The 27,694-nt window shown below is 39.5% G+C and overlaps 1 protein-coding gene across 2 annotated transcripts; it reads left to right on the top strand.

Moving 5' to 3' along the window:
* Window positions 1-327: 327 nt before the first annotated feature.
* On the top strand, window positions 328-27,364 carry cnsta (consortin, connexin sorting protein a). 2 transcript variants are annotated; one of them, XM_037746802.1, is made up of 13 exons: window positions 328-639; window positions 6,673-6,750; window positions 7,064-7,414; window positions 9,184-9,902; window positions 13,582-13,612; window positions 14,980-15,066; window positions 16,258-16,339; window positions 17,600-17,621; window positions 17,888-17,945; window positions 19,677-20,239; window positions 20,687-20,848; window positions 22,460-22,613; window positions 22,872-27,364. In XM_037746802.1, the coding sequence occupies exons 2-13, from the start codon at window positions 6,738-6,740 to the stop codon at window positions 23,078-23,080; spliced, it is 2,451 nt and encodes an 816-aa protein (XP_037602730.1). In that variant the 5' UTR covers window positions 328-639; window positions 6,673-6,737; the 3' UTR covers window positions 23,081-27,364. The 2 variants fall into 2 exon arrangements, with proteins under 2 accessions (XP_037602730.1, XP_037602720.1); XM_037746792.1 differs by having other exon boundaries at window positions 329-639; window positions 17,888-17,954.
* The last annotated feature ends 330 nt before the right edge of the window (window positions 27,365-27,694 follow it).

Below are 27,694 nucleotides of genomic sequence, written 5' to 3'. Positions count from 1 at the left end.
TCTCCTGGTATTTTTATATCTGGTATATTTTTTTGTAGTTTTTACTTTGCACTACTAACTTCTTTTACTGCCTTTTTACTAACATGTTTTTGCGCTATGGAACTCTGATGCTGGAAAATTGAATTTCCCTCGGGATCAATAAAGTTACTATCTATCTATCTATCTATCTACCTATGTGAATGTCATCAGCTGACAGGAAGTACACATGGACCCAAGCTGTTGCCTAGCAACGCAATTCTGTTGCAATTCTGTCAAAACGGAGCGTTTCAGACAGAGGCTAAATACAGGCATATTCAGACAGACATTATGAGGAAAATAAAGTTTTTTTTTTAACATTACAGTATGTAAACATTTTCTAGTAGAAACACACAATACAAGTATGAACCTGAAAATGAGCATGATATGGGACCTTTAAATGGTTTGCAGTAAATGTTCCTGACGTGTAGTGACGGTGTAGAAACAGCAGATGGCGACAGTGCGTCGTCCGCCCACCAGCAGCTCTCAGTACAGGCCTGATGACAGCAGCGATAGCAACAACCCCCTGCCTGTCTGTCGGTAACACCTACAGTCACTACAACAACATCCCCAGAGCAGCAGTCCGATGCTCGGTCTCCTATCATCCAGACACGCTGTTCAGACGTGAGTACCGGTTCACTGCTTCGTGTCGCAGGAGTTGTAAAAGGTCTAGCTAAGGATTTGAAAGGCAGCATCTTTTCCTGTACAGCAAATGAAGCTGTGTATGTGAGAGGTTTTCTCCGCTGGCCAGATGTGTCTGCTATCACTCAGCTAACGTTAGCTCACGTTGGTTAGCTAGTGTCTCCGTAGTGTTAGCTAGCTGTTCAGCTAGCTAGAGTCAGATACTAACGGACAGTCGTTAGCATTAGCTCCAGCTACTCAACCGTTTACTAGCAGTCTGATGAATCACTGACGTTACAAGCCTGTCAACGTTAAATCAGCACAGCGCTTCAACCGTAACGATAGCGACCAAGCTGATCCCACAATCATCTACTGTTAACGTCAACATGCCAAGCTTTTCATCAAACCTGTTAGTTATCACTACCAACTACCAGTTACCCGTTAGTTACCCGCTAGTTACCAGTTAGTTACCCGTTAGTTACCCGCTAGTTACCCGTTAGTTACCAGTTAGTTACCCGTTAGTTACCAGTTAGTTACCCGCTAGTTACCCGTTAGTTACCCGCTAGTTACCAGTTAGTTACCCGTTAGTTACCCGCTAGTTACCCGTTAGTTACCAGTTAGTTACCCGTTAGTTACCAGTTAGTTACCCGCTAGTTACCCGTTAGTTACCCGTTAGTTACCCGTTAGTTACCCGCTAGTTACCCGTTAGTTACCCGCTAGTTACCCGCTAGTTACCCGTTAGTTACCCGCTAGTTACCCGTTAGTTACCCGTTAGTTACCCGCTAGTTACCCGTTAGTTACCCGCTAGTTACCCGCTAGTTACCCGTTAGTTACCCGTTAGTTACCCGCTAGTTACCAGTTAGTTACCCGTTAGTTACCCGCTAGTTACCAGTTAGTTACCCGCTAGTTACCCGTTAGTTACCCGTTAGTTACCCGCTAGTTACCCGTTAGTTACCCGCTAGTTACCCGCTAGTTACCCGTTAGTTACCCGCTAGTTACCCGTTAGTTACCCGTTAGTTACCCGCTAGTTACCCGTTAGTTACCCGCTAGTTACCCGCTAGTTACCCGTTAGTTACCCGTTAGTTACCCGCTAGTTACCCGCTAGTTACCCGTTAGTTACCCGCTAGTTACCCGTTAGTTACCAGTTAGTTACCAGTTAGTTACCCGTTAGTTACCCGCTAGTTACCCGTTAGTTACCCGCTAGTTACCCGTTAGTTACCCGTTAGTTACCCGCTAGTTACCCGCTAGTTACCCGCTAGTTACCCGCTAGTTACCCGTTAGTTACCAGTTAGTTACCAGTTAGTTACCCGTTAGTTACCCGCTAGTTACCCGTTAGTTACCCGCTAGTTACCCGCTAGTTACCCGTTAGTTACCCGTTAGTTACCAGTTAGTTACCCGTTAGTTACCCGCTAGTTACCCGTTAGTTACCCGCTAGTTACCCGCTAGTTACCAGTTAGTTACCAGTTAGTTACCCGTTAGTTACCCGTTAGTTACCCGTTAGTTACCAGTTAGTTACCAGTTACCAGTTGCCAGTTACGTACAAGTTAGTTACCAGTTAGTTACCAGTTAGTTACCAGTTATCAGTTAGTTACCAGTTACCAGTAAGTTACCAGTTACCAGTTAGCTACCAGTTAGTTACCAGTTACCAGTTACCAGTTACCAGTAAGTTACCAGTTACCAGTTAGCTACCAGTTAGTTACCAGTTACCAGTTACCAGTTACCAGTTAGTTACAAGTTACCAGGCAGTCACCAGTTAGTTACCAGGCAGTTACCAGTTACCAGGCAGTTAACAGTTACCAGTTAGCTACCAGTTAACAGTTAGTTACCAGGCAGTTACCAGTTACCAGTTACCAGGCAGTTACCAGATAGCTACCAGTTACCAGTTAGTTACCAGTTAGTTACCAGTTACCAGTTAGTTACCAATTACCAAGCAGTTACCAAGCAGTTACCAGGCAGTTACCAGTTAGTTACCAGTTACCAGTTAGCTACCAGTTAGTTACCAGTTACCAGTCAGTGTCATGGTGGAAATGACAGTCCCCGTCTGCTGTCACTTGCTCATGTTTTGACTTCGAGCTCATCAATTTATGTAATATTAGCTAACGTTAAATATATGGACATCTTGTTAAGACACACTCTTCCCTTTCTAAACAGGTTAGTCACTAAAGTTACACATATTATTACTTACCTTACTGTAGATACTTGCTGGCCTAAACTGGTGACTATAGTCAACATCAACGGGCCACCTCTTTGAATGACTAGGTGCAATTTACTGCAAATATTTTACGTCTCATTTGCTATATTTTTTAGTGAGTTTAGCTCATTTATAAAACGTCTAATATATCTAAACATAATCAGTGTCAGTTCATGTCATGTTGTTTTTAAGCCCTGCTCCTGTCTGTCTGTATCTCTGCAGTCTGTCTCCAGTCTTTGCAGTGGCCTCTGACAGTACAGGGTCTGTTTCCTCCACCTTTTGTGTTTGTCCTTTTGGCTGAATTCCCCACTCAGTTTGTCCCTTCTTCTGTCTTTCATTATTCATGGTCCCCTGGGGAGTAGGGTGCAGACATAAAGAAGGGAGGATGGATGGTTGTATGGACAGATGGCTCTGTGGGAGAGGGACATTAAAGGATACTGTAAACATAAAAAAACAACCAACCACAAAGCATAATAAATATGTATGACAGGTATGGTAACACCTGTGAGTGTGTGTGTGTGTGTGTGTGTGTGTGTGTGTGTGTGTGTGTGTGTGTGTGTAAACTGAAGGTCGTTGTTGCGTAAGCCTTAATGTCACAGTTGTTTGTCATGGCCTGGGACTGTTTTTATCCTCCGGAGGGACATTCAGAGCTCGGAGTAAGAAGACTCCAAGACAGCCTCACATACAATACTCATTTCTATATGTACCTTAAAGCCATTTTAATATCTAGGAAGCAGACTTAGCTTCCCATTTTTGTTATACTGTATATGGGTGTTTCTGCAACTATGGTCACTTTTCACTCTCCCAAATTAAAACAAATCAACCTCTGTGAATTTTACTTTTAACCATCAGAGTATGTAATACATATAAACAGGTACACAACATTACATATAGTATACATGTTTAATTTTTTTTATGGTTTTTATCACTTATTCTTATACTAAATGTCCTTACTACATTACAATAATGTTCATTTTATACATTTTGCTTTTTAAATTTCTATATTTTTAAGACATTTAAATTCACTTTCATCAAGCTTTGTGCATCATTGCAAATATTGATATAAAAAACATTTTTGGAAAATAAGGGATTTCCTAATTTTCCCTACACTCTGAAATATTTAGACAGTAACCATAAATGTCAGTCTTCATGCACAAAAAAATATATAATACATGTATGTTGTTTTTTATGACAAATATTGCAATTCTAATGTCTAATGTCCTTACCGCAACAGCTTTAGGTGTCTCGAGGTCTGCTATGTTAGCTTTGACTATTAGCATCAAAAATACATGAATTCAACAGTAATATGAAGTTATTTTTTAAATGTAGTTCAAAATACACAATCACTAAGCTGTATGGTAAGGACACACAATAAATACTTCAGGAGAAAAGATGATCTCAAACTTGTTTGATTCTTGATCTTGAGGGTCACCTATGTGGGTGACCCAACCTGTCATCCATATGCTCACTTGCTAACTTCTGTTTCCATAGTTTCAATAGTTTGTTTCCATGTTTGGCGTTGAATAAAACTTTTACTCTAGTATTTGTTCAGTGTTGCGGTAAGGACTGGGACACATTTTTAACATAAATCCCAAATTTCATTGCTTGGACTTAAAAATGCCTTTAGTTGCAGAAACAGCCATATATTGATAAGGCACGTATCCAGAACGTGTTGTCTCATGTTACAATATATAGAGCTGATGATGCAACCTAAACGCAAGAGGGTTATGTCATCCCATAGGTTCTCTCCTCCCTTTAGAGGCAGCAGTGCTGATTTGTTTACTGTCTCATCTCCCAAGATATTTATGTGACACTCGTATGTGTTAGCATTATAATGTCCATAAGAGTTTTAATAAGAATGTGGACATAAGGAATCAAAGTTGTGGTAGGTGTGTTTGTCCTGGCTTTCATTTTTCTGTCTAAATGTTTGAGTCTGAGTCTTACACAGGGTAAATACAGGGTTACAGAAAAAGCAATTAGCTTAGTGCTGCGGAAACCAGGACAGCCATATTCCTCTGAGATAGGCTTTCATTAGCCTGGATGTGTGTGTTTGTGGAGGGCTTGGAGTCAAAATATCACCAACATTGGTAAGACAGTTGTTGTACGTTAAAATGAGTGTTGCCGAAGGATACGGTCATGCATAGTGTAGCCAGGGATAGGGGGCAAAGTCAGTGCAATGGTTTAAGAGTCATTTGTGTGTGTTTGTGGGAGGCACTTTACATAGGGAGGTATTATAGATTTCCATGTGTATATGTGACCGTCTGGAACACTCAAAATGATGACTGCGTGTGTTTTAGAGCTGCAACAGTTAATCGATTAATTGATTAGTTGTCAACTATTAAATTAGTCGGCAAATATTGTGATAATTGATTAATCGATTTGAGTAAATTTTCAAGAAAATAAAGTGAATATTTTCTAGTTTCTTTACTCCTCTATGACAGTAAACTGAATATCTTTGAGTTGTGGACAAAAAAAGGTATTTGAGGACGTCTTCTTGGGATTTGGAAAACACTGATTGAGATTTTTCACCATTTTCTAACATTTTATAGACCAAACAACTAATCGATTAATCAATAAAATAATGTACTGATTAATCGATAATGAAAATAATCGTTAGTTGCAGCCGTACTGTGTTTACATTGGGTAGTTAAGGTAATGTCCAGAGGTTGGTTGTAAAGAGCAACAGTGACAAAACTACAGAGTTGACAGAGTTTTTGCACCTGTCAGTTTTTGTGATGAATTTATTGCTGAAACAACCGTGAACATAAAGTAAGGCAGTAAAATTAAAAAGTGTGCTATTGCACAATGCTGATTTGCACGGTAAACTGATTTACCAGTTTCGCAATATACTGCAACGCCCTGCAATAAATCTACTTTTCACTGTGTCAGAGAAGTGTTGATTTAACTCTATAATAATTTTGGAGGCCGTAGTGTTGTTGTTTTTGATTGCACTGCTGTGGTTTATACTATAATATTCTGTCTGGCTCATGTATGTAAATAGGGGTGGACAATATAATTTATTGCATCAATGTATAGGCCTTATGTCATGCATAACTTTGCCACTTGTCTCCCTGTGGCATTTCACCTTGTCTTCTATATTCTGGGTTCACATTGTAAATTGTCACTGTTGCTGCTCTTCCCATATCATAAATCCTTTTACAATAAATTAACAGCACCCTAGCCAACTTGTAAATGTCTTAGCGTCTCTCTCTCTCTCCCTTTTTCTCTCCGTCTTGCTCTCTGCATTTAATGTTTCGTGGTATTTCAAAAGCCATTCTCATTGAAATACTTAATTTCTTTTTATAACAAGCCGTTTGTGAAACCTAAATCCTAACAATTTGACATCTAAATTTCCCTTTGAGCTTTATTCTTGTGAGCAAGTAGATGCTGAGCTGACTGGTATTGTTATTGACAGATAAGTTGTGGGACACTATTTTGCTTAAGGACTTTTACAGAGTTTTCAGTTATTAGGTTTGTTGTTTATTATGTATATACTGTATATACATATCTATATTATGCATCGTCAGGTTTGTGTCTTAAGAGTCAGCAAAAGTGTTCTGAAATCCCCATAATGTGAAATTACAGTGTACATCAATACAGATTTGTTTGTAGTATTGTACTGCAGTACAAGGTGTTGGTAGGACTGTTACACTCTGAAGGCTTTTTTTAAATCTCTTCCAGGGTTTGTTTGACAACTCAGGAATGATGCCGAACTTGTTTTGTGTCTCTCTCTCCTTCTCTCTCTCCCTCTGTTACCTCTGAGTGGAGTCTGATTTGATCTCCCTTGCTCATACTTTCTGTCATTGACATGTGCCTGTCTTCTGTCTCATTCTCCTTATCTGCAGGCTTCAAGAAGGGCTTGTCTAATAGGCGGCGGCGACCTTCATGCTGAAAGCTCAAACGTTGTCCGATGGATCATGGTGGTGAGAGTTTAAATTTCACTAAAGCATAACACAAAATATAAACTCAAGATATTTAAGTACAGCAACCTCAAACCACAATATAAATACTAATTGGATTTACAGTAAAATAGCCTCAACTAAAAGCTGTTGAGAATGAGGAAGGCTGAGGGCTGTTTTTTTCTATGCTGTGGTTGCTTTGTCTCAAGTTGCAGTTGACCTTTAAGTACGGAGTCAAAGTCAACTGAATGATATTCATAGGAATTCAATTATTCTTTGATTTTCTTACTTTATTGATATTACTGGAATTCCAACTGATCCTTTATTTTATCTCTAGGTCAGCTTGAGAGGGAGGGCAGAGTAATGTCACAAGTTCAGGTGGGCGGGGCTGACCTCTGTGATAACCTTCCCAGCCCCGAAGCTCTCACTGGCCAAACTCGAAATCTCAACGAGACAAACGCGCTCGCACAGTCTCAAAGTCTCTCTACTTCACAAAATGAAGAGGCAGGAGGGCTCATCCAAAAAGCCTCTGTCAACAACAATGGGAAGGACATGGAGGAGGAGGAAGAAGACATTGATGAGGTGATGAAGGAAGATGAAGAGGAGGAGGAATCGGAGGAATCAAGCGGTCTAATTCGCTGTCAGTCTCCTGACACTCCCATGACTGACTCCTCCTATTCAGAAACCGGTAGGAAACATACACACATGAAAGAGAAAGACATATTATATACACACATGGACATACACTTTCACACACAGTACTGTTTAAACTCATGCTTAGTTTTTGCTAAGTGATACTTCTGTTGGTCATTTGGGGGCAGTAGAACACAACAACACAATACATTTGGCAGATGGTAAAACCAAAGCAATGAGCTGAAAGAGGCTAAAAATGCTCTGTAGTGCTGTGGAGTTGCCTGAAAACACTCTGAGATTGTCAACCCAAAAGCCCTTGCCTTAACTTTTTACAGAAAGGACGAGGAAGAAAACGAGGAGTATCCTGTATGGGATAGAATATCATGGCAGATAGCTCCAATCCTTTCTTCAGCCAGTTTGAGCTCTTGACATCCGGGAGGTGCTATAGAGTCTCTCTGGCAACTAAAATGGGTTTAAGAAGTCTTTCATCCCAAGTGCCAACAATAATCTTAACTCAACAAAGTGACTGAGTACCTCTAAGCCACAGACACTGACGTGAATTGTTTTAATGTGTAATATTTTGTGTTTTTAAGTGGTCAGCATTATGGATTGAGGTCAGTCTGACTGGGGGTGATTATGTCATTCTGATCACATGACTGAGAGACAGAGAGACACGAGGGAGTGAAACAGGACTAATAAGATGTAAGGAGGCTAAGTGTAGCGTGAGAGAGAAAAGGAAATTGAGGAGAGGGATGGATGAAGAGTAAGATAAAAGCACCAGAGGAGAAAAAAAGGAGTAGATAGTAGATCAGTGAACTTTTAGAGAAACTCCCTTCTCGCTAATCAGACATGGTAATCTGTAACAGTGTTTGTCAAACAAAATCATCGTATGACTCACATTTTCGCATGTCTTCGTTTGCTCACACACAGAAAATTAAACGTCGCTCTGTTGGTAAGCATTGCTCTGGGCCGCTCCAGTGTTTTCACATTTGGGACCAACAGTGTATGAGCTATTATGAAAATGTTAGTTTAACACCGTTCCCATAGTTACATCTGTATGTTTAGTGGGTTTGTGCAATGACCCAAAACTAACTGACATAACTTTGTTTGTTAATGTGTGTGTGTGTGTGTGTGCGTGGGATTGAGGGGGGAGATATGTTGTATATTTCACTTTTCATCAGGTCATGCCAATGTTGACCAACGAATTTGCTTTTTTGGATAATAAAACAAAGATTGATTTGATTTGATAATACATTGGCTGTTAACATCTCCAGTCACTTACAAAGAGTATTAATATACTTGCACAGTGGGTGTTTTAAGAAGGAGTAACTGACTCAGTTGCTCTCTGTGGTTTCTAGAGCTCTCGTCCATCAAAAGACAGGTATTAGCTTATAGCTGTAAAATCATTTCAAACATCTTCAAAATCTGAAGCAACCCATCTGTTTTTCTTTGGATTTGAATGAGGGCTGTAAATCGATTTGCATGATTGTCCATAGTTAATTGCGATTAATCGCAAATAAATCACATATTTTTTTTATCTGTGTCAAATCTACCTTAAAAGGAGAGATTATTGCGTTAACTTTGACAGCCCTAATTCCTACTTAAACAAGTTGTATATTACACATTTAGTGAATAGTGGGCTGACTTAATCTTCTGAATGTTGTCTCAAATCTAATTGTCAGTATTGTATTGTAACAGTCCGTTATTCACCTGTGGCCTCAGGAGTTTTAGACAGCTGATCTGTTTGGGAGTCATCATTACGGTATCTACAGTTATTCTCTCTCATCTCTCTCTGTTTGCTGCTGTCTTTCTTTCCCTCTGCAGGCAGTCTGTTGGAGGCTCCATATCCTTTCAGCCCTGGGACCAGTCCAGAGCCTACATCCCCTGTCATTCCAGTGGTCAGCCCAGAAACTGCATATCCCATCAGTCAAGTGGAACTGAGCCAGAGTGATGTCAAAGTGGACTCTCATGACACTGAATCAGTTGCCTCCACCACAGGGTCCATTACACTGGGACCCACCTTCACCACGGAGTCTATAGATTCTACGACACTAACTATAACTTCAGATACCAGGCCTACCAGCCCACCTGGGCCTACAGGAGCTACAGACAGGATAGCAAAAAATACTGACTTCACTACAGAACGTCTTACCTCATCCACAGAGCCCGTCTTCAACCATGGGCCCACATGCGCCAGAGGGTTGGCTAGCTCACATGCAGGACCTATCACCTCAACTACAGAGACATTAACAGTAACTTCTTGCACCACGGGGCTCAACACTTCCATTGCTTCCACCCCTGTGAGCGGAACAGCAGGACCCCTTACCTTCACCACAGGGCCTACGACCACCGGTAAAGAATCCAGTACCACCACAGGACCTATAACCTCAAATTGGGAACACATTACCTCCACTCCAGTGGACACTTGTTTCTCAATCTCCACCTGCGCCACGGGGCCTCTTCCAAGCCCTGCCCTCCTGGAGTCTCTGGAGGATTTGGCACAAAGGGGAGATGACACTCACCTTCCACAGTACCTTCACCAGGTAACCTGTTTGTCTTATTTTCTGGCATAGTATGTCAGATACCACGAGTAATTCTGTCAGTCACTCACCTGAACAGACACTCTACTCTTTAATGGTTTCTTTAAGTTTTTTTTCTTGCTGTCTTTCTGTCATTTTAGTCTCTACTCTCACACTAGTTGTTAAATCACTGTTATCCACTCAAGTCTATAATCGAAATGGCACTTTGCACCCTAAGGCATGGGTGTCTTCAACGTCTATACACAAACATGTACACACATAAGCCACACGCACACTACATAAAAAAACAAACACTCAGTCTGTCTATTCTCGTTTCTCTCTCACACACACTTGCATGACAGGACATGTATGTTATGGGGTGTGTGGGTATTTCTGTCAGTTTGATTTACAAGTGTTTCCACCAGGCACACCTGAGCTATGATTTCTTCCAGGCAAACAGGTGTGTGTGAGGGAGAGGGAGAAAGGGGGGGGGGGGTAGTGGGAGTATGAGGGTCAAATATCACATTCACGACACATAAACATTTTTGATAAAATACTGTAGCTAATGATTTCACCATAAAGAGGTGTGCTGTGGAAAACTCACAAGTCAAAGAATAAGGTCTTAACTGCTGAATCATGGCGTTGGCAGCGTGCTGAAAAATGTTTCTACCTTGAATCAAAGGCACAAAATCAGTAAACAGTGCTTTAAGCAAGATGCAAAACACAACCTCTTGTTATTAATCCAAAGCTTTGTGCAGGTGTGTGTGTGTGTGTGTGCGCGCGCGCGTGCGTGCGTATTGGCATACATGTGTATGGACACGCATCTTTATGAGAAAACAGGCATCAGTGTACAAACCTCCTTGTGTGTAAAAACTACCACTAACCGACTCCCCTAGTCAAATTGAACACTATAAGTAGATAATTATTATAACTGATTTTTCTTTTCTTATTATTTCTCATGCAGATTACCATCGAATTGACATTTGTATATTTATTACATGAATATAAGATAATGAAACAGACAGCTTCAATATTTACTGAATTTTATTGACCGTTTCAAAATACAGAACAGCTGTTTGAAACACTTTTCAAATGAAATTACTGTACTGTGTATAATTAATATACACTATAATACAGTTCTGTATATAAAATATAGCTTTGTGTAGTTAAAATTATAATTGGGCTATAGCCTGAAACAGTATTGTGCTGTTAACAAGTAATAAAGTAATGTCAGTAGTGCAAATAGGCTACCAAGCCCCAGCTTGGCGCTGGTTTCAATGCATTTCTAATTTTTTAGCAGGCCTGAAAATAAACTGTAGTCTATCAATGCCGAACTACGTATTCATAAAATACAGTTTCATGGGAGTGAAGTGTGTATGTATGTATGTATGTATATATATATATATATATATATATATATATATATAAAACACTGTAAGTGGACTACTTGATTGCTCTAAGTGAAATATTACAGCATTTGTGTGATTGCTTTAAGTGGTTTCCACTGTTTTTGCAGGTTTAATTAAAGTTGGACATTAAAGATCAATAATCTTTTATGATTTACTTTTGTACTGCAGTGCATACCATAATTCTGGGTTCCACCTTACACATCAACCCTGATGTTGAACATATTTGTACACGCTGCTTTTTTGTTTACAGCGTGACGTGACACGACTCACTTGATTGTAAATCAATAAAGATGAAAGGTCATGTAGATGCCCTAAATGTGGCAAAAAAAAAGTTTTTTTGTGTTTGAAAAACACATTTAAAGCTGTATTTTCTTGGTCCTTCTGGACTGAATAGTAAAGGTTCCTGCCGAGTGCTCATGGACATGTCCAAAATCACTGCACTGACAAGTGAATATGATAGGCTAACTATATGCTCGCCTATAGATAATTATTTCTATAACATCCAGTTTAAAAGTGGAATTGAATGTAAGCGTTACTATTTTTAGATTCAGACCTCTGTTAGATGTGTCTTGGATGAATTTATGATTCATACGGTAACTTAACATGTACAGTGGTAGCCGCTAATAAAACAGTATGATAAGCTAATTAAGATATTAGAAAAGACGTAGAGGAAAGCAGGGGTCACAAATACCTAGAGGTTTCGAAGCCAACACAATTAACATAAATATGAATCATTGGAGTTGAGAACCAACAGAGAAAGCCAGCATCAGTGTGGAGAGCCAAAGAATGGACAACTTGTTCAGACTTCATTGAGAACATGTTATGACAAAACTTAAATCAGTTTTGAATTGCAAAAGTGATTTAGTTCACAAACATAATGTGTAGGAGGGGGGGGGGAATCGATACAGCATAGTATTGCGATATATGGCAATATTGTATTGATACATGGATGTCACATATCGATTATTATTTAACTATTAACCTCTTAACAATCTGCCGCTATTCTGTATTTCAGAGTTTGTAACAGGCTCAGTCTTAAAGCTAGAGTGAAGATACTGGTATCATGAAACTAGAAAACCTAAGGAATCACTTGGCAAGAACGCTAAATAACGCCCCGAAGTTAGGCTTAATTTTGGCGTGGAAAAATTGGTGTTGTCATTTTCAAAAGGGTCCCTTGACCTCTGACCTCAAGATATGTGACTGAAAACTCTGAGATGAACAGAGTGAAAACTGTATCTCATTAGATAAAACAGATGTTGACAAACTGCATAATTTGCAGTTGAAAAAAATTAATAAATTGCAATATAAATTATCACAATACTCAAGTAAGTGCATATCGCAAAATGTTAAAAATGGAAATAAGATTGTATCGTGACTTACGTATCGTGATAATATTCAATCCTCTTGTGATTCCCACCTTTAATAATATGCCAACATCACAAATATTCTCATTAATATTTAAAGGTAGGGGAAAATATATCTAGAAGTGAATGTATATTATATTTTTTACCATTTTAGCAGTGTTGGTTTCCATATTTGACTGTACTTTTGATGGATAATATGAGCTTTATCAGTGGTGTAACTGATGTGGAACTATAGTGAAAAAACAGAGGACAAATTCAAACTCTCTGTTTCTGAAGCGTGTCAGTACAGTTACCTATAAAGGTCATTCAGTCGTCACCGCCCCTCACTTCATTAGAAATACAAGAGCCTTGTATGCCCTCCTTTCCTCCTCCTCTCTCTCTCTCTCTCTCTCTCTTTCTCTCTCTCTCTCTCTCTCTCACACACACACTCACTTCTCTTGTTCTGAGATCAGCTGAGCAGCATGAAAGCGACACTTGCTGAAGAGAGGTAGAGTGTCTACCACGGTCTCTCGTTTTTCTGTCTTGCTGTGTGTCTTGCTTTTCACTCTCATTTTCACTCTGTCTCTCCTAAATGCTAGGGACTTGCTTAACTGCTTAACTGTTTTATTGTGTTTTAGATTATGTTTGTGTTTGTCATAGTTAATGATTAAAGAAGTCATTGCAGCAGTAGCAGAACAGTTACAGCTCTGTGTAGTGTGGTGTTTCTAGGTCCTATATTTGCGTGCTTTCTACCTGTTTTCTTGAACTTTGTCAGATCAAATTTTTCTATGACTGATCCTGTCTCATGTTCAAGAACCACTGTACATGAGGAATAGATTTAGTCTGGTTTAAACCTCTATCGAGCCAGTTGATAGCTGATTTCTGTTTCTGTGACATAACTGGTGTAACTTTATTAAAAGTTGGAATCTCTCTCTCTCTCTCTCTCTGCAGATTGCCGAGGCCTTTGTCCTTCACGAAGACTGTATCCTTATCATTAAGTTGGTGTGTGTGTCTGTGCATTTTAATTTGTGCTATGCGTGTCATACACTTGCGTTAACCTTGCTGTGTCTTTGGCTAACTACTACTTGTCTATGCTTTCTAATCTGCATCATTTCACACACTGGATTTAGAGTTTGAGGATTTGTAGTGATTTGCACTAAAGTTTCAGTGGATTACCTGATGCCTCTCTGACTTTACAGACAGTTTGGATAAAAAAAGAGAGCAAGAGATAGAATAGACGGAGGAGAAAAGAGTGAAAAAGACCTTGTGAAAACAGAGAAGGTGGTAATAGAAAACACTGAACAGAGAGAGACGATAAAGCATGAAAGAGATAGAATAGATAAGGAGAACATGAAGAGGGGTAATTACAGGAGGTGATACATAGAGAGGAAAAGCACCAGTAGCTGAGCTGGCTTATACAAAATGCCCAGAGGCTCACAAAGTAGAGAGGCAGAGAGAAAGTAGACGCATACACAGAGGGAAGATAGATACTCTGATTAAAGCGTGACAGGAAAGAAAACTACAGTATGTTGCCAAAACAATATACTTGTCAGCTGAGGGAAGAGTGCAGATAATTTCCGAGTAAAATGATGATTATCAACACTCCTAAACAAAGCCATTCACGGGATTGGACATCCCCTGTGTTGAAACTATATGATGCTAATCAGCTGAACGTTTGAGCTGTTTGCAAATCAAAAGGTTCTTTGTTCCTGTTTTGAAATGTCGATTGTCACTGTACAGTACATACACACAACCTAAATGCTTTGCAGACACACTCACAGAAAGAGACACTCTTATACAAATACACTCAAACACTTACAGTCAATAAATGCAAAGCATAAAACAGAGTAGGTGAAAAGGAGGAAGAAAGGCAGGAGAGCGAGCATGAGAAAGAGTTGGACATTTTGACAGGTTTAATGAGAGGAAAGAGACACAGTGGGAGGGAAGAAATAAAAGAGTCAAAGAGAAGGGAAGCTTAGCTATGTCATGCATGTATAGAGGGTTAGTTAGTTAGAGAGAGAGGGAGAGAGAGAAAGCATTTAGCCATGTCAAAGAAGGATTGTGTTCTGGCTGCTCATATCCATAAACATGAGAGACTGCATCCTGGAGCGCTTTCTCCCTCTATCTCTTTTGGCCCGACTCTATTTCCCCTTCTCCTCCTGCCTTCGTCTCTCTTTGTCCCTCTATTTTGTCAGCCTCACTTTCTTTTCTCCCTCTCAGCTGTAATGCAGAAATAAGAGTTTTAGAGTTGATGCATTTGTTGTTGTTTTTTAAAGCAAACAGTTCCCTCTGTTCCCTGTAGGGCATGTGTGTGTGTATTTATGTGTTTTCTTAACCAGACTTTATCAGACCAGAAGGCGTTATGGTGCATCCAACTAGAGAGACTCTATCACCAGAGAGTATTGGACAACCTGAATGCACTACAAGAACAGTGGGGTAACACACATTTACACACAGCACACATGCATGACATGCAGATATACACAAACATAGTGTATATTTGTATCTATGTAACAAAATTAGGGCTGTCAATCGATTAAAATATTTTATCGCGATTGATCACATGATTGTCCATGATTAATTGCGATTAATCGCAAATTAATCACACATTTTTATATGTTAAAAATGTACCTTAAAGGGAGATGTGTCAAGTATTTAATACTCTTATCAACATGGGAGTGGGCAAATATGCTGCTTTATGCAAAGGTATGTATATATTTATTATTGGAAATCAATTAACAACACAAAACAATGACAAATATTGTCCAGAAACCCTCACAGGTACTGCATTTAGCATAAAAAAATATGCTCAAATCATAACATGGCAAACTCAAGCCCAACAGGCAACAACAGCTGTCAGTGTGTCAGTGTGCTGACGTGACTATGACTTGCCCCAAACTGCATGTGATTATCGTGGTTATGTCTGTAAAGGGGAGACTCGTGGGTACCCACAAGTTTGGAGCGTTATTTATCCTCCTTCACGACAAGCTAGTATGACATGGTTGGTACCAATGATGACAGTATCTTCACTATAGTTTTAAAACTGAGCCCGCTACAACCTAAAAATCGCACACGATATTATCGCGTTAACTCTGACAGCCCTAAACAAAATACTTATTCATTACGATACAAATGTATTTTTTTCTGGATCCTGTCTTTACAGCAGGGTTTACATTTTAAAGTCTCTAAAAGACTCTCTAGAAGCTATAGAAGTAGGAGTCTTATATTAAGGAATCAGTGATATTCACATGCAAAGAATAAAATATGACAGTAGTAGCAGTATGTACAAGAATTTTATACAGACTACACTTGTAAATTGTACTATATAACAGCTGCACATGGGCTTTACATGTTACTGAATATCATCCTTGTCATTATACTGTATGTGCCCACATGCACAGCTATCAAGCAACTACTGAAGCCTGCTATGACTGCAGCCTCTGTGTCTCACCCAGTGGATCCCAATGATGTATATTTAATGTAGTTTCAGTGATCATATAATTTATATTACATAAGGAAACATTCGAATTATGGAGCTAGATTGCATTATTGCTTACAGCTCAGCTCTTAGAGGCTTCCTCATAGTAACAATGCTTTTAACTCCCTGTGTCTCTCCATCTCTCTCAGAGAGTCAGTGTAGAAGTTCTTCCTCCGACCTGGCAACCCAACATCTGGACACTCTTAAAAACATCTGCCAGACGCACAGTCGGTCAGTCTGCATGCATGTGTGTGTGTGTTTGTGTTTACTCTTTCAGGGCTCAAAATACCTCATGCATTTGCACAGTATTGCATGTAAAATTTTAGCTGGGCACGCAATTCTCAGTTCTACATGCACCGGTGCACGCAACTGGGTTGTCAACTCTCACTCATTGAACGTGAGAGTCACACAATTGACACCTCTCACACGCTCTCACGGCACACGTCCATTTTCTCATACAGTGAAAAACAAATTCAGAGCTGATAACGTAACCTTAATGCCTGGATGAACAGAGATCAAATGGATAGTTAAGATTGAATACAAACATATTTACCCACATGTCAGACTGTTTCTTTAAATATACAGTTTGGTAATGTTACCTACAACACGTGTGGTGGCATATTTGCAAGTTGTTACAATATTCCAGAAAATGTTGATTTCACAGCACAATAATCGGTTGACTGCAAATTTGCATATTAATATCTTCTATTATGCTTCTGTAATAAAGAGTTTGTGTTTGTGTGTTTGTGCGTGTGCGTGTGTTGTTTGGTGAGGAGTGTGTGGCGTGTGTCTGTTGTGGGCTGTGCTCATGCAAGTGTAACAAATTAGTCAAGTCCACCTTGGCATTTTTCAATATTTAATAGGAAGTCCGAAGTGTAGTTGCCAGACGCACACCCTCTCACACCGTAAACTCACCTGCATGCACCCAGACAGGTGGTGTGTGTGTGTGTGTGTGTGTGTGTGTGTGTGTGTGTGTGTGTGTGTGTGTGTGTGTGTGTGTGTGTGTGTGTGTGTGTGTGTGTGTGTGTGTGTGTGTGTGTGTGTGTGTGTGTGTGTGTGTGTGTGTGTGTGTGTGTGTGTGTGTGTGTGTCTCTCTCTGTATAACTATGAGCATGTATATCTTTGTGTGTGGTGAGCACTGCAGTGATAGTTTAAACATATGGCCCTTTGCTGCTGCTGCTGCTGCTGCACTTTCAGACATTTGAGCCATCACACTGCTAGGGTTTCACTTCTCTTAGCTCCTGCACGCACACACACATACACACACAGAGTCTCACACACACACACACACACACACACACACACACACACGCACACACACTAACACACACGCGTTGTAATAGCCAGGGAAATGTGTTCTAGCTAATATTAGATGGGTGGAGTAGAGAGGGGTCGCCTATCTCTCACGTCTTCATTTACTGAAACCAAGAACAGACCTTCAGTACTCTCACCATCTCACTCTGTCTCTCTCTCTCCCTCTTCTGTTCATAGACCAGGATCTAGAGATGCTGAGGTAAGACCTTCATAATTTTTTGTGTGATGTCTGTGTGTATTACAGAGAGAATGTACATGAATATGAGATGAAGACAGAATTAATGTATTTTGCATTTGAAATGACTCTGATGTTGCATGTAAAATGTCTATTAAGTGTCCATGGTGAACACCTCTGTTAAGTTTAGTTTGCATGTACCCAGGGGTTACATTTTAAATAATGTGTAGCATTACTAAACTGTGTAGTGTATGTACATGCATTATGTATATTTATGTTTGTGTGTACAGTGTGCATCTCTGGACCTTTTGAGGCCTACATTTGAAGAAGGTGGTGCACTGCCTTCATGTACCTCAGGTGAGTGAGTGTATTAATGTCATGTGAGGGTAGGAATGGGCTAACTCAAAGTGCACATACTAGCTTTTTCCAAAGCTTTCAACTGAAGAGAGAATGTGTCTTCAGCTGCATCTCCTGATTCAGTTGAAAGTTTTGGAAAAAGTTAGCAAGCAGACCTGAACTTTCATGCTCATCTCGTGAAATGCTTTGTAAAGTGGTCGTTATGTGGTCGTAAGTTATAATGCAAGTCATGTGTGATTTGTAGTAATTAGGCTAAGGGATGCAAAACCACCGGTATGCTGCAGAAAGCTCTTGTTTAAGAGAATTTTAATCTTCGGATATTTTGTATGGTCTCACTCAGTGAAATGTTTTATTAATCTGACATTAGGGCAAAGTCTGGAATAGTTTCTCTTCACACTGTACTGTGTAAATGTGTGAATTGCATGCACTCAGTAGCTTTGCTGTACCTTACTGTTGAGGAGAGAGACAGGACATAGTGATGATGATTAGTTTTACTTCCACACACACTCACACATCAGGGCTCAACAATAAGGACTGCCCATTTGCCCCGGGCAAGTAAAATTCCACGTCGGGCTAGTAAATCTAGCAACTCACGGAGCTGATGATGGAAGTAGCGAAGGTGTGAGCCATCTTGTTTTCCTTCTCATCTCTGATAAAAGTTGCATATGCGCAGTACCGATCAGGCACTCGCGAGAAAATGGTGGCGGGTAAAGACAAAGTTTATGAGCTGAAGTGCAAGCGAGCATTTCAAATATCCTGGAAATAGAAATTTAGTTGGACGTCTTTGAGGATTTGAGCGAAACTCCAGATTACTTTACTGAACTTCAGTCTTTCTTGTTATTTGACAACTGCTAATATATAAAACAACTTGTATAGGGGCAAGTAAAAATTTACTTTGGGCAAGAAGTTTTCTGACCCACTTGCCTGACCAGGCGGTGAAAAAAAACATTTATGTTGAACCCACATGCTCACACACAGCAATGTGATGGACTGCAAGGATAAGGATTTTTTTATTAAATCAAGAGAACGTGTTTAATGTAGCTGTGGTTCCCTGGTGATGGTGCTCTCAAATACTCACACACTAAACACGTTCTGTTAACACAAAAGCACTCAAACTGCCTTTACACACTTCTCTATACTCCATTATCACATGAAATTTCACTTTAAGGGTTTATTTGACACTTTTGTTTTGCTCAGACTCGTCTTGTTTACTTTACTGGCTTCCACTATGGACATCCCATATACGGTCTGCTTTTTTTTTTTTTTTTTTTGGCACATGTAGCATTTGTGGACTCCCAGATATGGTTTACTGTTCATGTTGACACACTTAAGAAGTTTGTGATATCACATGGAAAACAAGGGATCTTGATTGGTGTATTTTTGTTTCAGTTGGTGGTTCATATTTTAAGAAATAAAATACTGCTACATCCACATGTTTCAGGCAATGGATACATGGAAAGTGAGTTGCAAGCAGCTCCCACTGCAGTGTACACTGTGAGTGTAACTGTGTTGAAAAGATGTATTTTAAGAGGTCTATGTCTGTTGAGCACCTTGGGTTTGTATATGAGAGCAATTCTCCCTGCATATAGTAATGAAATCACTGTCACTGTGGACCATTTATTATGATTCTAGTGACATGAACTAGGAAAGTTCAAACTCCACCAAGAGCATCCAACTCTCTTTATTTAATGCTTAAAACCTTTTTCTGTTTTTTTCATCCAGTCCATCAGGTAGACAAAGGGATGGAGCAGAGAGCCCAAGACTCCAGCCATCCAGTCACACCCTCCATTAAATTGACTGATGGGCTCAATTCCCCTGAGGTCTCAGAACAGGACAGGGAAGACCCAGACAGGGAAGTAGAGGGGAGGGACTGTTTCCATGGAGATCAGCTGACTGACAAGCAAGGCAGCGATAGAGAGGGAGGAGAGGCAGAAGGAGGGGTAGAATACACCATTTCAGCCATAGGAAATGGGCTACACCCCCCTACAGCTGGAGAAATGGATCAGTCCAAGCCCGCAGAGCAGCAGGGAGGAGATTTAGGTCCCGCACAGGAAAAGGAGGCAAAAAGGGACGAAGAGAAGAGGGACGTGGAGGAGGCGGCCGAGGCTTTGGAGATGGAGGATGAGGGAGAGGAGGAAGAAGAGGAGGAGAGGCAGAAGGAAAGAGACTCTTCTCTCTGTCAGAAAGCTCTCTCAGTGGAGACTCTGGGCAGTGGGGCAGAGGTGGAGGTACAACAGCTGCACCAGGAAGCCCTAGCTGAGGAGAAGCTACATGAGCAGACCCAGGTACATACAGTATCACATCTGTAAATCAAAGTAAATATTGAGAAATACAATTTATATATAAGTCTGTCATTTATGTTATCTGTGAGTTTCTAGTTTGTTTGTTTTGGCAGTAATGACTTGCCAGGACCAGTATCGTATATTTGTTTTCTCCTGTTGATTACTACAGCTCATGCTAACTACTCAGTTCCACTATTTTTCTTAACAAAATATTGTTGCTATTGCTGGAAATATAAAGTGAATCACTTCCTCCATTCCAGATTACTATTTCGTGGAAACAACCTCAGCTTTCACTTCACAGCTTTCACTAACGCACATACGTTGAAATGGCTTCAATCAGAATTGTGTTAACGCAGTCTAATAGAGAGTACAGCGACAAAATGGGTTACTGTCTTCCCAACTGTATATTGATATGTAAGTTATAACTGCATTTCATTTTCACTGCACTAGGAGGCCCATCTTCCTCAAGAGGCTCACATGAAGCAGCAGGAGCAGGATGAGGAGGAGGGGGAAGAATGGGAGGAAGAGGAGGAGTACGAAGTAGAGCAAATTGACATCATCAGAGGAGCTGCCACACTGGATGACATGGCTAAACTCATCACTATACAGGAGGTGTGTACGTTCTCATGCTTTCCTGTCGATGAGTAACGGAGAGTATCCTTGTCAGACTTTTCATGTTTAGCAAATTATGTTACATTTAATTTGTTGGATATCTATGGGCATTTGTTGATGAATTTGCTCAAATGCTGGTGTGTGTGTATGCAGCGTTAGGGTTACTTGTACAAGTATATATATAACCTGTTACGATTTGTCACATGTTGTCTTCCTCTCAGCCTAAGAGTCTAAAATAATAACTATTGATCTCAACAAAACCACACTGGAAGAGCCGCAGACACATTTAAAGGAATAGGCGATTTGTCATTCATTTTAAGGTTTCTGTCTGTCTGTGTCTGCCCATCTAGGCCCTTTATAATGGACTGTGCAGTGCCCTGTTGAGCAGCTCTAATGGTATTGCGGAGCCATTACTGTGCTACCTCAGGCTATAGATTTGTTTTGCAGATATGCGGACATTCAAATCTTCCATACTGAGAGAATTAGACTTGGAGAGAAAATTGACTGAAAATGCCATGCATCGTGTCATGCACATGCGATTTCAGCATCTAGCAGGATTACTGTGTTGTTATTCTGATATATTTCAGAATGGATGGATGGATACTAGGGTTGGCTGGGTTTGGGTTTGAAATATTTTCGACAAATTCTCTTTTACTTTGGATTCGTTTGAAGTTCAAACTTGATTTTGGGAAAAAAGTGACAACCTTTGGGGGGGTGGGGGTTGGCCCAGTGGTTGATGATTGTCAGCCATCGGTGATGGACAGCCTAACCCTAATGGATATCTCAATTTGGTTTCATATTTGTGTGCGGCATGTTGAGAAAAAAACTGAAATTTTGGATTTAACATTGATTGTGTCTTTGGTTGGCTTTATGCTCAAGTGCTGGTTACTGACTCATTTTTATAGTAAAATCTCTGTAAAAGAGAGGAACAGGGAGAGACATAGGTGAGGTGAGGTGTTTATTTCATTATAGACTTAATAGGTGCATTTTTAACAATATTGGACTCATAGCACAAAGAAGTTCTCAAATCTGCTTCCCATTTAAAGGTTCATAAACTACAAGGTTTAGTCACCAATATGGAAGTTACTAATCTGTGGTCAGTCATTCAGTTGTTTACTTTCACATTTATGAGCGGGAATAAGGGAGTCATCTCACAAGTTCTGTGTCAGGCAGCAGGTGGACGACTGCACTATGACTACATTATATAATGTTAAGCAGAAGTATTGCACAATATGACAGGTACTCTGCCTGGCCTTGATACCACTTGGGAAAAGTTCATTTGCAGTCGTTTTATGTATTTTTAGCACTTTTGCATTGATCCTGGGATGATCGCTGGAGGTCTAATGTCCATAACTTTTCTCATAGGGAATTAGTGCCTGGTACTGTATGAAGGTAAATGACTGTAAATCTGTTGGAGGGAGCATCGATAGTGAGATTTAAAGTTGAATACTGCTGATTGTGAGATGTACTGACACCTGGTGGACATGGCTGGTGAGGTTGTCAGTGTCTGAACAGACAGATCAAACTGTGTTTTGGTATAAATAGAAATCATGTTATGATGATATAAATGTCTGTGCTTCCTAATATCTCTTTGTTTTTTCTGCTCATCAGATGTCTCCTGCCTCTGGCCTGGTTTCCATATTGAAGAAGCGACACGTTTATGTGGATAACGTCAGTGTGTCTGCCAGCTTGGAGCCTCAACCTGACCAGATCTCTGCCAAAAGACGCGTCCGCTTCAAAGTCCCTGATGACGGCTATGAGCAGGGTGTGTTTGTGTATTTATTGCCTACTGGTCAGAGATTGGAATCTCTCTCCATAAACATGGAATTTGTGAATTGCCTCACCATAAGTGAGCTAGTTTGTAACATTAAATTTAAAGCTAGGTAACTTATACCAAATGTACAAATTCATTGCGTCAACATTGTCAAAAATAGTAGATGAATTAGCTCGTCTTTATTATTAATCCACCGCTCTGTAACTTCCCTCCAACTATCTCTCTCCCTCCGTCTCTCTTTCTCTGTAGATGTCGGCGGTGGAGACTCCTGCCTGCTTCTCTTCCTGCTTTGTCTGGTTACCGTGGTGATCAGTGTGGGTGGCACCGCCCTTTACTGTGCCCTGGGCGATCCCCACTCCTCAGTCTGTCAGGACTTCACCAGGAATGCGGACTTCTACATTGGCCAGATACAGAGCGGGATAACTCACATCCAACACTGGTTTTCCCCCGGGTCATAGCAGCAAGCATCCTGTAACCACATGTGGAGCCGCTGGCCATACTGTTTATCACTGAAGGCTCCGGCAGGCCCTGCTACTTCCTGGGACAATGTTCCTGAGGTAATGGCGCCAGGAAGCTGCTGCAGTCCCTGCCGCTATGTGGAGCAAGTGGCTATTATGCTGCCTAATTGGCTTAACGATTCTATCAGATACGGTTGGCATTTATAAGCCTGCTCTACTGCATTTTTAATGCTCTTTGAATACAATCCCAGGGTTCATTGAGCCTACAAGTCATAGGTCAGACGTCCCTTTACAACAGGAGCTTGAAAGGGAAAGTAGAGCAGAGACAGAAAGAGGATAACTGGAGAATGGAGACGGCATAACAGAAGAAGAACTGACCTGCGCTCCTCTCAATCCTGTCCAGATTAAATAGGTTATAAATTCTCAAGCTAGGTTTAGACATTTATAATGTGACTCAAGTGTCCTATTGAACCAGCTTTGCGCTGTCTCCGCACACATTCACTGTCAGCCAGTGATACTTAAGCTTCAAAAGTCACTGGAGGATAAATCCACCACGACTGGATACAAACTTTCACTGACTTCTCTGATACTCAACTCCCTCAGTTAAGAATAAGAACAAAGTAATAACAGCTGCAGCCCACAGAGATGTAGAAATGTATGTACAATGTATAGTTTGTTAACTGGGGGGCACAGAGATGCTCTCTCTCTACACACACACACACACACACACACACACACACACACACACACACACTGCACAAAGGGGAAGTGGCCCAATGGGCATTTTACAAACTGCTGCAACCACTAGTGTTGCTTTTATTGTTGACTTTTTTAAAATCAAAAATGAAATTTTAAAATGAACAAAGCATTCTGTGGTCTACTACTTGGAATGAAATCATTATGTCTTAATCAACTTTTGAATGAATGTTTGGAGTTTAATGTTAAACTTTGTGTCACCTGTGGGGCATTTCTGTATTATTCACATTTGACATGTCGCTGCCCTTTTCTCTACAACTTTTTTGCAGTGAGCTGACATGGCTGCCACTGGGGACTAAAAGTCCAAACCACCCGTTTATGGGTTTCAATGAGCTACTGTAGATTTAGCTTTGTGTAGCATATGCAACATGTACAGGAACACAATGCACCTCTGTATATATTGTCAGAAGAATGTTTTGACATGTTGCACATAAGACTGGTACGATTTTTTTTTTTTTTTTTTTTTTAAAGATATTGCAATATTTCTACAGGAATTGTGGTGTTGGTCCTGGACTAAACGCAGGCTTTACATGATTTGATCAGAATCTAAGAAATATCCACAAACAGTTTTCAGGTTCAGTGTGAAAGGTTCATGCCAGTGAACATCAGTTATGCACAGATAACTTGAACATAAAACACTCAACTCTTAAGCGGGTCTGGCTATGTATGGAATATTTCTGTAAAACATATAAATGAGAATTGTACAATTTAATGTAGGAAAGAAATAATTACTCAGTGTACTCTATCAGTACTGGCCTTGATGTCGATGGGATCATTTGAAGCTCTGTCTGCCTGTGTGTTTGCTGTTCTTGGGGATTATGGGCATCACCCTCAGTGTGTGATTGTCAATGTTTACTATTTGTTTTTTCCAAAATAATTCAGAATGATTTTTGCCACCACTTGGCCTCCTCATCTAGTTAACATTTGACATTTCTGTTAACATGTGTCTAATGTGTTCATCATCTGCTGAGTCCTGGTTGGATTTCTGGGTGGAGACCTGAGACAGGAAAAATGCTTACACTCTTTCCATGAAACCAATCCTTTATTCTAACGCCAGTGCTTTAACTCTCATTTCTAATTTAAAGCAAACTTTATTTGGGTCATTTTACTGCTTAATCTCACTTTTTGCTTAGTCAGGCATCCATACTCTTTACGTGTCATTTCAACATATTGCAATGTTTGGTGTCCTGTGTTAGTCATCTTTACTTTCATGTGGTGTAGTAGTCGATGCCATGAAAACTGCCCTAGAAAAACCATGTATCTCACAGAGGTCTTAATTGTCAGGATGTCAGAGATTCAAGTGTCTTACTTATGCATTTATAACAGTTCAAGATAAAACCGTGTTGTCTTTCTCTCATGGTGTGTCACTCACAAGAACCTGAAAATTAGTTTGAGAAGTGAGGTTTTCCCGGGACGTATGGAGTGGTAGATTGATTCTTGTTTTTATTTGCACATGTCGTCTGGCTGGTTCAGATGACCATCGCTCAGAAAAAAACTCTTATTTAATCTTCTAGATGATATTAATTATTTATAATACAAGGGATGTCAAGTGTAGCCGGTTAAGAAAAAAAAAAGAAGATCTTTTGCATTTGTTTTTTGTTTTCTTCGCTTGATTATTGTCATCACACATCAGATTTTTCATCTCTTATATCACCATTGTTCTTAAGGAGGCTTTGACAGAGAATTTCTTATTTTATAATCGAACTCTTCTGAATACCATCATCAGGGTTATTTATTTTCATCAATTTTCCCTTATCAGTTCCTGAAGAGGATTTCAAACTGGTGAGTCCTTCTCATCTTCTCATCTTCACACACAGATTTCTAAGAGTTCACATTTCTTCCATCGGTAATCATTGGATATATTCTCATTTGTTTTACGCAGTTGGTTTTTAACAGAACATTCAGAAATGAATGAATGAAAAGTCATGTTTTTTGTGTATGAATCAGTACTGTGTACCACTGAGATTCGCCTGAAGCAAGGCGTTTTATGAATTGTTTGATGAATTATTCTTTCACTTTGTTCTTACAGATTGTAATAGGGACATGAGGTTTTTATTTTGTTGTTAAAAAAACACTTCTTCCCTGTTATGTCTCCTGTTAAAGCCATTGGAAAAAAGTTGTTTGTGAGCCTCCATTTTGTCTGTCCTGCAATAACACTGGCCGCTGTTAGTGTTCATACAGTCAGAAGGTAATTTAGACTTTTTAAAAAACGGTTTCAGTATGCAGAGCTTTAAAATGTACAGATGCGTTAAAGTAGGCTGTCGGTAAGTCACACTATGGATGTGATTGTCTCGGTCATAGCTGCAAAATTTAATTGGGATGACATAATTTAGCAGAATAGACTCATGCCTTACAAACAGTAGCCCAGTTGATTTTCTACCACTTTCAGGGCTTTCAAGTTTGATCTTCAGAGAAAAATCCCCTCTTATGTACAGTATAGCCAATTTACTCATTCAGAGCAACATGTGGAACATAATGAATAGACTAAACAGTTAAAGGGCTGTTATCACACACTTCTATATCATTTTTCCTGCAGTACATTTCCATGTATCTCTTTTGTAGAACAAGTCTTCTCGGACACAGGATGCATGTTTAATTTAGCTGGAAGATAAACTCACCTCTGAGCTTTAATACATTTAGATTTATACATTTATCAACTGAACTGCAAACCAAGTTGTCTGTTCAGTCTTCTTTTAATGATGCCAGTTACCTATTTAAGACTAATTACAATAATTTATTCATGGCCATTGTGGATTGCACTTGATATGTGATAATTTTACTCGTGAAAATATTTCATCTTCAATAGAATACTGCTCATATTGACTGATGAAAAATAATTAAATGTGATTAAGAATAAAAACTTCCAGAGACAAAATAGAAGATGTATGATTGATTGTATCAGATGAGAGAGGATGTTTGTATTCATGAGTCATGACTGAATACTAAGGTCTAAGAGCACATAATTTAATACAAACATTACAGGACATTGTCATGGTACCTTCTTCGGTGGTGGAAGAAGTATCCAGATCATTTAAGTAGCAATACCACACTGTGAAATGACTCCAGTACAAGTAAAAGTATGTAAGTAAGTATTATGCTTTTGGATAATTGTTACCTGTGCATTAATGTGTACGTTGTATTATACTGCTGTAGTTTATGGTTGCACTAATTTTAACTACTTTACACTTTTCAATTATTTATTAATAGACAGAAATTCCCCGTAGAAGACAGGAAAGAATATAACTGATAAGTAAAGTTCATGTATGGATTTTTTTTTTTAATATGCTTTCTTTATTGAACTCGTGCTCAATTAACAGAGGTGCAGATACATAAACAGTTGAACAAAAAGAAAAAAGACAAGACAAAATAATTACATATACATTTCATAATGCCAGAGTTTGTGTTTATGTTATATACATCATATTATAATCATTTAATAATGTATAAGTCTTTATGGCTTTTTTTGTTTTTAATATAGGGTATGATGGTGCTATACTGTTTAAATTCATTAATAAAGTGTAGGAAAGTGGGCTTGCCTCCTGACCATTTTGTCTTATGAATATGAAATTTTCCAAAAAGAATAAATAATTGTATTATATACAGCATTTTATTTCCAATCTTATCTTGACTAAAATATATCATTACATCAAACATATGTATTTCAACATTCATCTTAAGTTTCTTTTCTAGAAAGTTGGTTACATCGATCCAGAACATTCTTGTATATAGTGTATACAGTGAAAGAATAGATGGGAAATACTCTCTTTTTCAAGTCCACAGAAATCACACTTGTAATCAATATCCAGCTTGAATCTTTCTAACACAAGTTTTACCTGGTAAATGCTATGTAATATCTTG

This window comes from Sebastes umbrosus, chromosome 2 (assembly GCF_015220745.1).
Source record: "Sebastes umbrosus isolate fSebUmb1 chromosome 2, fSebUmb1.pri, whole genome shotgun sequence".
Taxonomy (NCBI): Eukaryota; Metazoa; Chordata; class Actinopteri; order Perciformes; family Sebastidae; genus Sebastes; species Sebastes umbrosus.
This window is presented reverse-complemented; position numbering and strand designations above follow the sequence as displayed.

Bases quoted from the DNA above. Each gene is read 5' to 3' on its own strand.
- cnsta (XM_037746792.1), top strand. The intron at 15,067-16,257 runs GTAACACACATT...CATCTCTCTCAG, and splicing joins TGCACTACAAGAACAGTGGG to AGAGTCAGTGTAGAAGTTCT. The intron at 20,240-20,686 runs GTACATACAGTA...TCACTGCACTAG, and splicing joins AGCTACATGAGCAGACCCAG to GAGGCCCATCTTCCTCAAGA.